The sequence below is a fragment of the Tuber melanosporum genome (genome assembly GCF_000151645.1).
Source record: "Tuber melanosporum whole genome shotgun sequence assembly, scaffold_168, strain Mel28".
Classification (NCBI taxonomy): domain Eukaryota; kingdom Fungi; phylum Ascomycota; class Pezizomycetes; order Pezizales; family Tuberaceae; genus Tuber; species Tuber melanosporum.
In genome coordinates, this window is record NW_003298828.1 from 165,582 (window position 1) to 181,885 (window position 16,304).

At 47.9% G+C, this 16,304-nt stretch overlaps 2 protein-coding genes; one reads left to right on the plus strand and one right to left on the minus strand.

The window, feature by feature from the left end:
- Positions 1–5,732: 5,732 nt before the first annotated feature.
- GSTUM_00003369001 (uncharacterized protein) lies at positions 5,733–6,936 on the minus strand (the record flags this gene model as incomplete). Its single annotated transcript, XM_002836967.1, has 3 exons — positions 5,733–6,284; positions 6,338–6,488; positions 6,542–6,936. 3 exons carry the CDS (start codon positions 6,934–6,936, stop codon positions 5,733–5,735), a joined length of 1,098 nt encoding a protein of 365 aa, XP_002837013.1.
- Positions 6,937–11,828: 4,892 nt separating this feature from the next.
- Positions 11,829–15,382, plus strand: GSTUM_00003370001 (uncharacterized protein). XM_002836968.2 has 8 exons: positions 11,829–12,099; positions 12,178–12,486; positions 12,571–12,758; positions 12,811–12,949; positions 13,022–13,874; positions 13,923–14,257; positions 14,326–14,703; positions 14,762–15,382. The coding sequence occupies exons 2-8, from the start codon at positions 12,265–12,267 to the stop codon at positions 15,314–15,316; spliced, it is 2,670 nt and encodes an 889-aa protein (XP_002837014.1). The 5' UTR covers positions 11,829–12,099; positions 12,178–12,264; the 3' UTR covers positions 15,317–15,382.
- Positions 15,383–16,304: the final 922 nt, after the last annotated feature.

The following is a 16,304-nucleotide window of genomic DNA, read 5'->3' on the forward strand; positions in this document are numbered from 1 at the left end:
TATGGGTCGTCAATTCACTTTTGTTCCCTTCTACATTTGTATCCTTTCATGATATTTTCCTTTTGACGCCTCTTTTTCACATTTCATTCTCTTTTCCGGTGGCTACTTTAACTGGCGTCTGCGTACATGGCATTACATTTTCTCCCCCCCCCCCGCACGAGTATTGTACGAGGACTTGTACCATACCAATTTATGTGGAGCGGTGGTAATATTTTAGGGATCTGTGCATCAAATAACCTGGTCTAGCTAGCTATAACGAGAGGGGTTTTTTCACTTTTTCACTTTCTTTTTTAATTCCCAATCCCAGTTCCCCGGAGCAGGGCTTCCTTGTTCCAAAAACACGCCTCCCAACCTACACCCACTCCTGTAGAATCTGTCATGGTCCTTTGTCCGATCTAACATATCCATCCACCCATTTGCAGATGGAGGCACGGTAGACTAGGGGGCGGGACCAAACACGAATGTGATCAACTTAGACTACGTCCTAGACCAAAAACCAGGAAAAAACGAAAAGAATGGTCTCGACGTGTCAAAATTCCATAAAAACCAAACTCCTTCCATTCCCCCCATTCCTCCCTGACCCGGCACGTGCCTGGCTTACCCCATCCATCCATCCCAATGCCGGCACATACTTAGGTATGCTGCCGCACTGTTTCCCAACATCCACTCACATATTCACTCACTCGCATCTACTCGAGTACTTGAGCACACAGGCTTGTTCATCACTTACCTAATCCATCCTTTGCTACGTCGTACTGTACTACCCCCCCTCCAAAAAACAAAGAAAGAAGGCAACCTTGAAACCGACAGCCTATAGTATGGGGGACCCTGGCGGCCAATGCGGGTGAGAGTCGCGCTTTGAAGATCCGATGGCAACGGGATACCAGGTGGGTGCGCTGGGATCGTCGGGAGGATTATCGACTATTTGGGCCGGGCTTGATTTCTAGCGGCGGTGGGGAGGTATTTCTCATCTTCGTCAGAGTCATCATCGCCTTTTTATTGGGGAAAGGGCGCACACTGGTCATGGAGACATTGAGGCTCGGGATGTGATGAGGCGGGGTGGAATTGGGATTGGGACTGGGGGATAGTGGGGCCAATGGATATGTGGACCGAGATGGGGATTATCGCGAGTGAGCGGACGTGGCTTGTTTTTAACTCGACTGGATTTTACCACTTGCTGCATGCATGGGAGACTTGAGAGCGAGAACCTCCTAGATCCCCCATCCTAGTGCGATACTTGTAATAAATCACCCGTATCACAGATTAGCACTCGTACCAAACCTGGTTCTTTCACTTCATTTGTCTCGGCGCCCAGCCAACCCAATATAATCATACTGAGAACATACACCCCCATAGTTACTTCCTCCAAGTGCCTAACAGTACTCGTACCGGTATGTGTCCACATCTCGCCCAACCCTATCATACACAAGTAAGCAAGCACACGAGCATGATACCGGTACTAGCCCGTAAACAACCTAGGAAGATCATCGTCATTGCCAAGACTTTATCCCAATTTGTTTGATCAATCAAATACTCGTAGAATATTCTGGAATCTAATCTAGTATAGTACTGTACGAGTACGAGTACTTGAGTGCTGGTGCAAGACCGGATCTCCCGTTACTCTTTTTCACCTCCCTTCACAAATGCCCGCCGGGAAGATTTGCGCAGGAAAAAGGGTCCTCCACATACCCACCACCCGGTTGCCGATCATGACGTTCGCGTGTTTATTGCTTTTTCCCCACTCCTTCTGTTTCAAGGACGTCAAGGAAACGGTCGACGGGGAGACCATGGAAAAGTTGAAATTCGCCATGTTCGCATTGGTAAGGCGGGGTCCACTGTGGCGGGAGAGCGGAATTGAATGATAAAGGGTAGTGAGACTGGCTATGGGAGCCTCTCTGATCATTTTTATTCCGGTAACCTACAGTGCGTTACCCTATTGGATTGGATCGTTTTTCGATGGCAGCTTTAGCGGAAGAAGCTAGATATACGGGAAGAAGGAAAGGAAGGAGTTGATGTCGACTTACTCTATGCTCGTATTCTTATTTTTATTCTTTGAAAGACAGTGGGTGTCTTGGGGAAGAAGGACGACATACGCAGTCATTCGGGGGTAGACTTTTGAATCTTTCACACCTATCCCATACGAGTGAGGACAACACACCATAATAGGGAGTTTTCGCACATTTATTATATATCAACCTGGAGCTTGGCATTGGGGTGAAAATGATTTCATATACTGGTCTTGCTTTCTCCACTTTATCTTTCCTTGCTTTGGGAATACAAGTTAGATATGATTTTCGCTCTATGATAATAATATTATGGTATCATACCAGTTATTTCGAGCAATTAGGGCTACGACTCAAAAATCCCTATTAGGCACGCTATTGGAAGGTAACTTAAGTTAATTTCGAACCCGGCAGTTGTAGATGGGGACTCGTTTGGCAAGAACTTTCAATTCCCTCTAGGAATTATGATATCTACATAGATTTCAGAAACTATCCATGCAGAGCCTTGAATTTTGCATAATTTTAGGCGGTTGATGATTGTTCCCACTTCCCCTATTGTTTGGTGGGGAATGCTGTTGTTCCACTACCTTCTTCACTCATGCGACCTCTCTGATATGGGACGAAAGGTACCCGAGGCTTTTCGATTTGCTTGGGAAGGAAGTGGGAACGAAGGAGAGAAGGAGTCTCGGGAATGATGTTCAATTGTCCATTATATTCGATTCCGACGACACCATACCGTACTCGAGTACAATAAGATACCGGTATCACTCCCCCCCTACCTGCCGTCAACCAAGAAACTGACTATTTAACAAACCTGCCATCACGACTACCGGTACTACTTCCCACCTCCTACCCCCACTACACCACCACCTCTGCCAAACTCCCTCCCACCTATACTACACCCTAACCAACAACCAAAATGACCGTTTCAAGACTCCATTCCTCGGAAAACCCCCACCTAAACGGCAGCGGATACGCCCCCTCCACCACCCCCTCCATATCCCCTCACCCTTCGACACAAGATGACCCTCGCCATAAATACGCCCGGTGCCTTCCCCCCAATCCGTTCTAAAGACTGAGCTAACACTATGTTGCGAATACCAGAATCCTATACGAACACACCCGCCGCCAAATGGATACAGCCGCACACTCGATTCATGCCGGCCCTACGCCGTCGTCGTCGCCATCAGCACCAGCGTCGAGCGGTAGTCAGGCGAGTATATCGTCTCGTGAGGGGCACAATCCTGCAACTGTTGCTTGATTGATCACGAGGCTTCGCCGTGCTTTTTATTATTAGCTGGTTCTTGTGGTTACCGTTAGAAGGGTTCGGTATTCGTTTATTTATTTGCCGATTGGTTGATTTGCTGTGAGCTGGTTGCTAGTATATTATTCCTTCTGTTTGTCGGCTTGCTTTGTCCGTTTGTCTAGTGTACTGAGTCATTTGATATACAGTGCGTTTTTTGCTTTTCATTCCTTCTTTCCCCATTTTTTTCGTTATGGGGGTTTCTATTGTGGGTGAATGGATGAGCGGGCTGTTGAAAAGATACGAGAAGTGTCACCCTGATTCCATTAATTCAACCCCGATTCTCAGTAAAAAGCAATACAATCTCCATTGTGCTTCCCCCCCTTTTTTCCCTCCTCAGATCAGTATCCGTTAGCTTTCCTGGACTTTTTTGCTTTTGCTTTCCCATTGGCTGAAGTTACCGTACTAGCTCGATATGGCACAGTACTCGATGTTTCGTAAAGTCACCGGAACATGAGGTACCGGTACATGTCGGTGGCCCAAGTTACGCCGTGAAGCTATCAAACATAGTCTACCACAAGTAGACTAAATCACTTATCCAACCCCTATTCCCGAGACTTTGGGTGACGTCATTGTCGCCCGATCATTTCTGCTGGTGCCACCAAAACCCCCCAATTCCCGCCGCCATCAGAACACGACAAACCCGCTATTCGATCATTGCGAGATCCGGGGTGTAGGAATTACTCACTCCACAGCGAGCAATATTTGAGTGCTGGAGTAGATTGGAATCCTGAACCTTCTCCTGTAGATTCGGGCTCTGATTTATCACCCTAAGTGGGAAATTTTCAGATTACCACAGTTATGATACCCTTTTCCATGGATACTCATCAATACTAGTGTTCCTTTGCACACTTGACGAGCCCCCGCCTGATGGACGGGTTGGAACAAGGAGTTTGATTACCCAGCCCACTAGGTTGGTTGTGGATATATTTATGTGAGGGATATAGGAGGTTTTACAGGTATCATACCGGTACCGTATGATCGTGTGATGCAAACGCCAAGTTCTGTATGATACAGTACTCGTACTAGTACAGTACTGTGCTCACCAAAACTTCACTCTTCTGACGTTGTGGCGACACAGCCGTGCCAAGGTTCCCGCACCGATTATGTAAACACGGATGCGCAGCAGCCTGATCACAGAAACCGCCAATACTACTGCAAGATGGTTGAAACTTATCCCCAAGTTGAAGTGTGTATCCAGAATGCCTTTGGGACTTTAGCAAGAGTTGAATGAAAAGCCAAAATGTGAATTTAAGGTGCCTGTTAACCAAATCCAAGCCCGGTGGAAAGAGCAGCACTCAAGGGACCGGTGCCTACCGACAAGTGGAAGAGTTGCCGAGTCAGTGGAGTTAGCCGTTTACATGTAGACTATCTATCCGGCTTGAGGGGCGGGGTGGAGTGGCAACATCAGCAAGAGTATCAATAGTTAGTGGATGTACAGTACCGTGTAATACCAACGCGATTCTTTGGAGAAATTACGAGATTTCACCTGCTCCAACGGTTGGCCCAACCTCGACTACTAAAGCTTTTTTGAACGCCATCCTCGAGTACTTATGTATTCATTCGTATGGTCACTTTTGAAGTTACTATTGCCAAGCCCCACTATTTTGTAGGTATTATATAAGCAGGTGAATCACTCAGAAGTGTTGGTTCCAAGTGCCCTATACTCGAGTAGCACGCCATAGATTGCATACACACCATTCATAGACTGCTCGAGTACGGTACACGTACTCTACAGTACCAGTACTGTACACACCAGTACACCACCACAACTCGAGTACCGTATTTACTCGTACTCGGACAATCCACTATCTCCGTTAGGCCTCTGGTCTGCGCCGTTAGAGGTAAAACACCTCAAGAAGGAATAGTGTTTACCTGATGTGGTATGGCTTGAGCAAGATGAAACTTGTGCATCTTATCAATTGGTGTTCGTGACTTCGTTAACTTTCTCAACTAAGCCTATCACAGTTTAGCTCTGTTGCTTATTGATAGTGGATTGTCCGAGTAAATACGGTACCAGTACATAAAACAAGAGAAGGATAGGAGATAAAGGAAGAAAAACTCATGATAAGAATAGCTAGAACATGGGTGTGATCCAGGGGTGGAAGAAATGTGAAGAAGGAAAAAAAAGAAGAGAGAAAGGAAAAAGAAGCCCATTCAACTGAACGCCGGAGTGAGACATGCTTTTTATCCGAACGTGCCAAATGAAACGAAGAAGGAATAAGCAAGGGAAACTAACTAAGTCGGAAAAAAAAAAATTAGGAAAATAGAAGATAAAGGTAAAAAAAAAAGGGGGGGGGAAACTCCACCAGGATGCAATGACTTATTTGAAAATATCCGAGAAATGCAGGTATTCAGCTATTAAGGAAAACGTCCGCACAGAAAACGACCTACCCCATCCACCCCACTCCACCTCCTTGGCTGGTTCAGGCCACTCCGCTGACTCCGGGCTTGCTCCGAATACCTAAAGCTTCTCCTGCCCTTGAAGAGCCCTCGTCCCTCTTCTTCTGGGACCTTGAAACAGGGGATCTCGAGGCGTTCATAACTGACCTTGGTGATGACAAATTTGATATGTTCGTCGGACCGTCTGGGATAGCTCCTCCTTCCATAATGCAGTCCCCATCCTGTATTTCCACAGCTGTGTCCTCTTCCTCACGAACAGAGACCTCAGTCTCCTTAAATTTAGCCCTAGTCATAGCTTCCACCTCGTTGTCATCCCTCTTCATGCCATTTCCCTTTACCTCTCCTGTCGCTTTGGCAAGCTCAAATTCTTCGAATTGTTCTCGCAAACCCACGATCACATCGAAAATCTTGGATCGCATCCCCTTAATTTCATCCTTTCGCCAAAGCTCTTTATCTAGCTTCACATCCTCCCTAGCCAAAAATGCGGTGACAAATTCCTTGGGCTGCTCAAAGAACCTCTCAACATAATGAAGGAGATACGGCCCACAATCGTAGTAGTTATTCTGGTTGGGAGCCTAATCACCCGAGTTAACCTCCGAAGATAGCTTTACTAAATTTAGACACTGACCTTTGCATAAGTAGCATTGATATCGCCTCTTGTAATCTCTAGATTTCTCTTACTAAGGGCCTCCGCAGCCAAGTAGTCTTTAAGATTTTTAATTGTTGCAGGCCGGGAACTTAAGCCATACCCCATGGAATCGAGGATGATGATGGCCGGCCTTTGCAGGTCAGCGTAATTCAGGCCAAACAAGGTGTTGCGGAGTTAGCTTACGTATCAGCAGGCACACTTCCCCTGTTAGGGCGTTCAACTCTTGCTTTCCCTTTAGCTGTCTTTGACGCAACGAGTTCAACCGCAGGATCTTCCGCTATAGCCTGGCGGGGGTCTAAAGGCTCATCCAAGTCCTCTTTTGGCCACTCATCCTCGTCAAGTGACATTTGTTCAAGACTGCCTTCCACTATACCTATATCCCTGGAGTCGTCGCCTTTGAAACTCGCTTGGGCACTTGCTTGGAGGTTCTGCGCTGCCGTTTCCTCAGAGTCAGACAAGTGAACCAGCGTATCCTGGCCCCCTTCTTTATCATCTCGATCATCAGCCAGCGTTGTCGATGAAGACTCCAAATCAATTGTTTTTGCACTAGCAGGCGACATGGGAGCATTGTTTTGCATCTTGCGTTCTAAGTTCTGGAGGTTACAGATTATAGCAAGGTACCAGTGGGAACTAAGTAGTTAGTGTATTTCCTTCCCTTGTATAACCTGGTACGAGGGCATACGATTCATTGATGGGTATGACAATATAGTTCATGTTAAACAAATCCACTTTGGCGGTCCATTTCAACACACTGTCAAAGTTTCTCTTGCTTTTCCGGGTTGTCAGTAAATACTTTTTCGTACCAGGATTTGAACCATGCTCACCCTTTCCCACCCTTCCTAGCGAGGATTTCATAGAAAAATGTGTTGAGAAAATAGGTCTCCTTGGCCAAATCAGGGTCTCTCCTTTGCAACTCTACCTCAATGTACCTTTTTTGGCTCTCAGTAACTAGTTCAAGAGAATTTTAGGAAAAAGCCAACCTTAAATAGAAATTGATGAGATTGTCGTTGAGAAATTCCTCGGCGCCAAGCCTAGCCAAATCTTCATACTCCACCACTTGTCTTTTGGGACCTTCAAAGGGATATACAAGGGAGGAAAGCCATTTCGGTTTAGGAAGCTCCAGCTTGCGGGCTTTGGGGGACCGAGATTCCCTGAGGGTTTACGTTAGAACATGGTGCGAACTGATTGTGAACGACTGTTTCCGATACCTTGCGACCTCGTCTGTAGGGCTTCCACGTCGACGCTTAATCTTCTCAGACTTCTCAACTTCTTGGAGCTTCTCAATCTCATCGGAGGTTTCAAGATTACTCGACACAACATTTCTCCTTGTGAGACGCTTGGCTTGCGGAGGTGGTTTCTTTGAATCTGCTGGAATCACAACTTCAAAAGGATCCAACATAACTCCCCTCTCGATCGGCTGTTTCTTAGTCCGAAAACGCGTCGGCGGACTGCGCTCGGCTACTGGTTCAATGACCAGCTCTTGGGTTAACTTATCTTTGTCTTTACGCATCCACAGCTCGTGGCTATCCACTCGGACCCCCCACCAGGATTCAGATTTGGGTTTGGCCTCCAGATCTTCCAACTTCGCATCCCGCACAAAAGCCTCGCTATCACTCTCGTTTCTGAATGTGAACATGATGCGGGATTGCGACTCGGAACCTGAGTAGAGTTAGGACAGCACCCAAGAAGACTTAGTGGGATACTCACTCAGTTCCCTCCTCAGATCGATGGCACACCTCTTCAGGTCACCTAGCTATTCATATTCAGTATCCTAAAATAGGTAGGGGACAAGTGAGAGCCCAACACGCATGGAATAGAGCCTACATTTATATTTCGAATCTTGTCGATCTGGAAGGTCAAATTTTTAATCTCCTCAAACCCATGCATTACTTTGTATTCCCTTGAATCCCTTGCATCAGACTTTTCAATCACCAGCCCTCTACAATGATCATGAGAACATTTGTTTTCCTCAACAGTTGAGCCCCGTTGAAAACGAGTAAGGAAGAAAACAGGCTTTTTTGGTCGAGTTTGAGGTCGCTTTGATGTGGTCTTCCACCTAGTATACTGCGGGTCGCTGCTCTTTGAGACCCAAGAGGAGCCACCGTGGATTCGTGAACCTTTATGGGTGGGCATCACAGGTATAGAACTTACAAGGGCTGCAAACGAATCGGCTGTATCGCTCGTTTCCTCACTTGCGGCCCGCGAGCTGCTCTGAAAAGATTCGAACGTAGCATCACTTGCTGTTTGAGGGAAATATTTTGATTTCTTCGCATCACTATCTGAAGCCCGGTTAAAACCAATTCCACGGGGCAGAGGATGGCAAGTACCTTTTATCGCAAAACGGGAGCTACTTGTAGCCTTAGATAAATCTCTCAGTACGATTGAATCTTCCTCTTTCTGCCTTTTGGGGCGATATGATTGATCGGCCAACGCCTCAGATTGTGTCAGCTTCCGCTTATTTTGCACAGGTGAGCGTGAATGTTGTGGTCTGTTGAGTGTGTTCACAGGCCCGTGGATCCCCCTCTGTGCTGGTATTAGAGGTTGTGCCTTGTGATATAAGTGAGATTTGTATGAACATACCAGTAGTGGCCTGCTTCCGGGAACCGGGATCAGGACGGCGGTTGAACTCTCGCGTCTTCTGCTGATTGACTCCATCAACAACCAAATATCAAACAAACCGTCAATAGAAGAGTGAAGTACCTCAAACGGTCATTGGGTAAATGTTGTAGTTCCTCCGTCTTGTGGCCCAGCAGATCCGGGCGCGGGAGTGATGGTGGAGACTTTGGTGTACGACCGGCAACCTGTTCAACGTTAACACCATCGCCTAAAACCCATCAGAAGGATCCGCCTAAGATCCCCCGGATATGAAGACATAGCCAAAAACAAAATGAGCACAAACCAATTGTACCTCCTCGTCATCGCTCTCAATCGAATCTTCTTCGCCTGAATGCAACCTCCTAGGGGAGGAGCTGTGCAGGGGTGGTGGCATCTCGAAATAGTCGTTCTCCGAGGAGTGTTGCAATGGGGAGATGTGGTCAAGGAGTGAGCATCACCAGCTTAGGAGGCTCTGTGGGATAGAGAAAATATTCAAAGTCAAAGCCGTGGGGTTCTGGCTGGACAGGGCTTGTCGCCGAGCGGCTGTCAAGATGAGCGGTAGTTAGGCGTAACGCACAATAATGTGAGAGAGGCGGTAGGTGCCGCGGAAGCCTGGCCCAGTGAGGTTCTCTCTAGGGTTTCTGGCTGAGGTTGATTGTTTCTTAGTCTAACCCTCGCTGTTCCCGGTTGACTAGTTTATCATACACCAGACCGTCACCGAATAAACAGTGGTATGATATATCCCCAAAGAATTTCCCGGAGCTATTAGGAAATCTTCTCCCTACGGCTTGCTCGTGTCAGGGGTTCGGAATCGTGGGTAGCGGTGTTTCGCTTCTCTTGGCGGGCCCACCAACTCGGCAACGCTATAAAACTGATCTCCAGAATTGTTTGTCAGTATGATAGATTATTTTTCGTTTTCTGCGAGGGAAACTTGAGGAGAGAGGGGTTATGTATTGACAAGGGCGGGATGCCCTAGATAGCCTATTATGAGAAACAGTGCGAAATCAGACAGAAGAGCAGAGCCCCTCCTCCCCGCAAGTTTTCCCACTCAAAGAGCATTTCATAACCTTACCCTCATAGCACAGTCACGTAATTCAGTAATCTAGAACGTACTTCCCACTCCCCTGGGCTCACCGCGTCTATATTTCCACCATTTTCCGCACTGGCTCCTTGCATATCTGCTACTTAATGGCCCATTTCACCAGCCTTGAAGCCAATCCCGCTATCAGACAGTATGACCAACAAAGCCAATCGCACTCACAGCCAAGCCATTCCCAAAGTTTCAGTAAGAATAGCGAAAAGAAGATGAAAAGGAAATAATAATAAAAACCTCATTCCCGACTCGATCTTCATGCCTCATTCCGCCAACATGAGGGAGCAGTAAGCACTATGGGACTCAACGATTGTATTCGGGAGCTTACATCATATGCCGCGGTCGGGGTTTAAGCTTCCAACGGCAGAAATTTTGTCCAAGAAACCCGCAAACATACTCTTCAGGCCAGCATGCTCCCGGGGCATTGCTCAACTTCCCCAAATGCCACCACTCTAAGGCCACAGAACCCTGCAGTATTACCAAAGCTTCAGCGGCGCCTCTGTCCCATCAAAAACTAATTGTAGACAGGACTTCTCCAAAACTCCCGGAGGAGTATCACAGAATATCACTCGGGGTGTGCGTTAAAATGCCCTTCATCATCATGCAATGCAAGAAATATCCTGAAATCACAGTAGGTCGAGAAGATGTCAACGTAATTGATTTTGGCGGCTTCGCCAACAAGCACAGGGACAGTTGAACAGTGCCCAGGTTTCTTGGGACCATCACTCAGAGGGTTGATCACATACAGCTTAGGAAGATATTATATGCTACACTTACATTAAGGTTAGTATTGTATTCGGTTGGGGTCATCGGCCTTCCTCGAGCCCTGAACTAAACTGGGAGGTCTACGAGATGTGAGCAGGCGTGATTTCAGCAGGTAATTGTTTGATGCTATCCCACTCGAACTCTCCAGAAATTCATGATCTTTCTCCTCAAATGCAAGAACGAGCTCAATCTATGAAAAAGCCATCAGATCACGTCACAAATGTGCATTAGTCATATAACAAGTGTTAGGAGCATCATATCATACTGAAAGTATGCTTCTCAAACCCCCTTTATACCGGCAATTCACCTACTAGTTCCTTCCCCGAGTCTGCCTACACCGGGAATCCAAAAGCGAAAGAGAAGAGGATGACCCAGAATTACGCCAATTTAGTCTCAAATGATTAAACAGATACAGCGTGGCCAACCGGCCCTAAACCCAGCGCTCAAGGGGAAGCTTAATGCCAATGCTTGCCAGAACCCTCGAGGTCCGGCTTACAGCCAACAGCCGAAACCTGACGAACCACCATTTCTCCACTCCGCTTGACAGTCATGTCGCCTTAAGCCCCCCTTTCTTGATTTACGGTGAATGGCTCTGATTATGGCTGGCTAAAGAGGCCGTGGTTGATTTTGGGCGTTAAACACAGAACCAACCCTATAAGAGAATACTATATCCTTGAAACAAATAATTTATAATTACAAGTACGATGGTATTATGATATTATTATCATGATACTCAGCACCGTCATATTACTTTCAAATTATAGGCCCCGATACTATTAAATTTACACACCAGGACCTGATGGATGCCCTAAAGGCCACTTACTCCACCCCTAGATCCAACAGGGGCAATTCAGAAAGCCTAATTTCGAGTGATATTCTGAGATGGGTTCCCGAAAGGACTTCCTGCGGGATCATAGATAGGGCTTAGGGCTCCATTCACTAGTGGCAATTCTTATTTCCTCTTCAAACGTTTTGAACTCGACATGACAATAACCCAACGTCCACACAAAAGCCTCGGATCAAGACGAGGGGTCCAAACAACCACTCAATTTTTCTACCCAGGGGGCTTTGGATCCGCGCCGAAATCATGCGCTCCAAATTCCACTCTCTAGGCACCACCCCGATAACCTCCAGGCACTCACTAACCTGCACAAGGTCATTTCTATCGAAACGGACCCTGGCAAGTTTAACCGCAAATACGACTCCCGTCACCAGTAGAAGCGAAGCCAAAGCGGATAGACCAGTTCCCAAACCCAAGAATGACCTTTTCAGAAAGAATTTTGTGCCGGTAGGTTTCCTTATGTAAAGATCAATCGACTTTCATATAGGATAGGGATTTGAGAGAGTTGCTGATCTCCAAAATCAGTCGGAGATTGAAGCCGGCTGGTATGATTACTGGGTATCCCGTGGCTTCTTCGAGCCCCGAAGGAATCGCCCCAAGAAGGAAATTCATATGCTTCTCCCGCCTCCAAACGTTACCGGACAACTACACATCGGACATGCGCTCATGCTCTCAATACAAGACGCTCTAGCACGATGGTACCGCATGAAGGGTTACGACGTATTCTGGCGGCCGGGGACTGACCACGCGGGCATAGCGACGCAGTCTGTAGTAGAGAGGATGCTGGAGGTGAGGCGGGGGCTTACGAAAGAGGAGTTAGGAAGGGAAGGGTTTGTAGAGGAAGCTAATAAGTGGAAGGAAGAGAATGGTGGTGCTATTCTGGGGCAAATGGAGAGGATGGGAATATCTACTGCTAAGAGTCTGGAGTATTATACACTGGATAAGAATCTTAGTGGAGTGGTTACGAAGGCGTTTGTCAAGCTGTACAATGACGGGATGATTTATCGGGATACAAGGATGGTAAACTGGAGCCCGCAATTGCAAACTGCTATTTCGGACATTGAAGTTGTATGGAAGGAGATCGAGGGCAAGACGATCATTGACAAGTATGGGGGGTATTCTATTCCGGATTCGCGACTAAAGTGCTGACTGTTTTAGGGCTGAGTTTGGTGTTCTCCATTCCTTCGCATATGCACTAGAAGACGGAAGTGGGGAGATTGTCGTCTCGACCACAAGACCTGAGACAATCCCAGCAGACAGAGCTATTGCCGTCCACCCCGACGATGAGAGGTACAAGGTGTGCGAACATACATACCACAAATTCTCCCGAAAGGAAATTATCACTAATTGATCAATCGTCCAATAACAGCATTTACACTACAAATATGCTTACCACCCCTTACTGCCAGACGTCAAGCTTCCGATCATCCCAGACGCAGAGCTAGTGGATCCGGAATTTGGCACGGGGGTGGTCAAGATCACGCCATGTCACGATCCCAGAGACTTTGCATTCTGGAAACGACACACCTCCCCAGGCGCTGACAGGGAAGTCGACATTCCCCTAGTAGCCCTTTTTACAGAGACCGGGCGAATCAAACCCGAAGCCAGAATCCAGTCACTCATTGGCAAAGACCGCCTGGAAGCCCGGAGACTAGTTGTAACCCTCTTGGAAGACCGAAATGTGTATCGCGGGGCAAAGGAGCACCCCATGCGGATCGCTACGTGCGAACGCTCTGGCTGCGTCATTGAGCCAATGATACGGCCGCAGTGGTACCTGAAGATGGAATCACTAGCAAAAGCGACCTTAGAAGCCACCAGGGTCGGGGTATTGAGGATCGTGCCTGGCGACCCGTATAGGGAATCCTGGATTAAGTGGCTGCAAGAGACACAGGATTGGTGCTTGTCGAGGCAGATATGGTGGGGCCACCGTGTACCCGCGTATCGAGTTATCGACCCTTCTGGCAAGGTGCCTGGAAGATGGATCGTAGCCGCTAGCGAGTGGGAGGCCAGGGCTGAAATGACACCAGAGGAGAGAGATGGCTGTAGTCTTGAGCAAGATCCAGATGTGCTTGACACCTGGTTTTCATCCGGGCTTCTGCCGCTCAGTACTTCGGGGTGGGATGGCGGAAATAGCGATGAAGTCGCCCTCAAGTATCCTCTGAGCTTCATTGAAAGCGGCGGTGATATTTTGTTCTTTTGGTTGGCAAGAATGGCTATGCTATGTGAGTTATTATCACTTGATATCAGTCAACGTGACTAACAATACACAGGCTACTATTTTGTGGGAGAACTTCCGTTCAAAGAGATACTCCTGCACCCACTAGTATGCGACGCCAATGGCAAGAAGATGTCTAAATCAGTGGGAAACGTGCTAGACCCACTGGCCGTTATCAACGGACGAACCCGGGACGAGATTGTTAGAACCATCAAGAGGGAATACAGGCACGAGATCAAGAAATGTAGAAGAGTGCCAGAACGATTCAACCCCCTCGAGAAGGAAATCAAGAGAAAACTGCAAGAGGCAAAAGTTCTATACGGGCCAACCGGTATTCGTGAGAGCGGCGCGGATGCGCTAAGGATGGCTTTGATAGATTTCACCAAACAGGTCTGTCTACGCTAGCCCCTACGCCCTAGGACATGGAGACTAACCAGCTTTTCTCATCTGTTTTGAAGCCCAGGGAGATCAAAATGGATCTGAGACAGGTTAACACATTCCGGCAGCTCAATGTAAAGCTCTGGAACGCCGTCAAGCACTTACATCTTGCCAAAGCCAATGCCGAAATAGTGACAAAGACTCCCATCCCGATCCTTCCGATTGATCTGGTCATTCCGAGAAAGGATTTCGCCCAACTGACTAGCAGAACACTCAATATGCATGACTGGTTTATGATCGATCGTCTGCGTGAAGTCACAGAAGCCTGCGGGACGGCCTTTAAGGACAGGGCCCTGTATAAGGCTACGAAGTCAATCAGGTCATTCATCTACAATGACTTCTGCGACGTATTCCTGGAGTTTCAGAGAACGGATATGGCCCCCGACTCAGACCCTAAAGTAAGTCCTCAGCATTGCCGCCGGGTTTACAAACCAGATACACTAACCACCCTTACAGAAGCGCCAACTAGCCATAAGCCTAACAACCCACGCCCTAGACATCCTCGTCCGCTTAATGCACCCCTTCGCCCCGTTCCTCACAGAAAGCATCTGGCAGCGCCTCGATCCAGAGCGACAGGCTGCCGAGGCAAACACCATCATGCGAGAGCCCTACCCAATACTAGAACACATCCCAAGGATCGAATCCTCATTGGTAACCCCAATGCGCTACGTCCTCGATCTGGTATCCAAGTTGCGAACCCAGGCTGGGACAGCCAGGGAGAGACAGGAGGCGATAGTATATATCACCCCCAGGCAGCCAACGCTGGCAAACTACCTGAAGGAAAAAATGAGGATATTGCAGACCATAACTAAGGTAAATGTGAATGTGACCACGAATGAACATGATATCGGAAGTATCCAGGATGTTCCAGCTCAGGGAGCGGAAGAGGAGGTAGAGACCGTCTGGCAGACCTATAATGAGGCGCTGGGAGACGGAAGGGTTAGGACGGTTTTCAAATTTCAGGATGTTAGAGAGCGTTGGCCGAGGTCGCAGGATCAGGACCAGGGATAGAGGTAGTGACAGTGTATTATACAGTAAATATGTCTATCATAGAAATAATAGGAAGCTGAACCCCTCTCTCTTCGCAAGCATCACTCCCCCCCCTCTTAAGTACTCGTATTTCTTCTCCCAATGCCACCCGCAGCATATTGTTGGTGGCCAAAAGTTTGTGTGTTCCAAGTATAATAATCCCACCCACCACATTGTACACTCACACGGGAAAAAAACTTCAACCCTCCACCATCCCGCCAGACCACACCATATCTCCGATCCCGCCCCTGCCGGGAAACGACCCATCAAATCACAAGACAGCACTCGCAAAGCAGTATCTACGGTAGCACCCCCCCCCCACTCTGGCCACGCATTCCCAACACCACCCAAGCACACCTTTATCCATGAGTTCTAAGCGGCTGAGCCGGTCCCCGACGTCATACACAGTTTACATGCAGGGACGCGCCAGGCATAGACACCAATTCCCTAAGGGAAGGACAGGATAAGACTCCCACTGGTCGGGGATACCGGAAGGGAGGTTTGTTTTGACGTACTGGGGCTGAGTATGGTAAACTACCAGCATCATTCTATCATATTGTGCAGTACCGGTATGGTACCAAGCGGGGAGGGGGAAGAGGAGGAAGTATGGGTATACTCGTGACTTGGGGGGTTGCTAGGGTGAAGCGGAGAGGTGGACTGGGCGACCGAATGAAGGGAGGAAAAGGCGGACGGCCGCAGAGGTTGTGGTGCCCTATATACCTGTGCATTTATTCTAGAGCCGGAGGTATCATAGGAGCCATAGAGAGGGGAAAGGTTCGTTCCTTTATCTGCCCACGATAGAAGCATCATACCAATACTCGTATTCTACGAGTACCGCAATTTATGCTACCGCTTGGCGGCGCGATACTGGACCTATGATATTTGTACAAACGTTTTACACACGACGCAGTGGTATAACCTCAGACTCCCCTCCACCCACTCGAATGAAAAACTTTTTCTCCTCCCACCC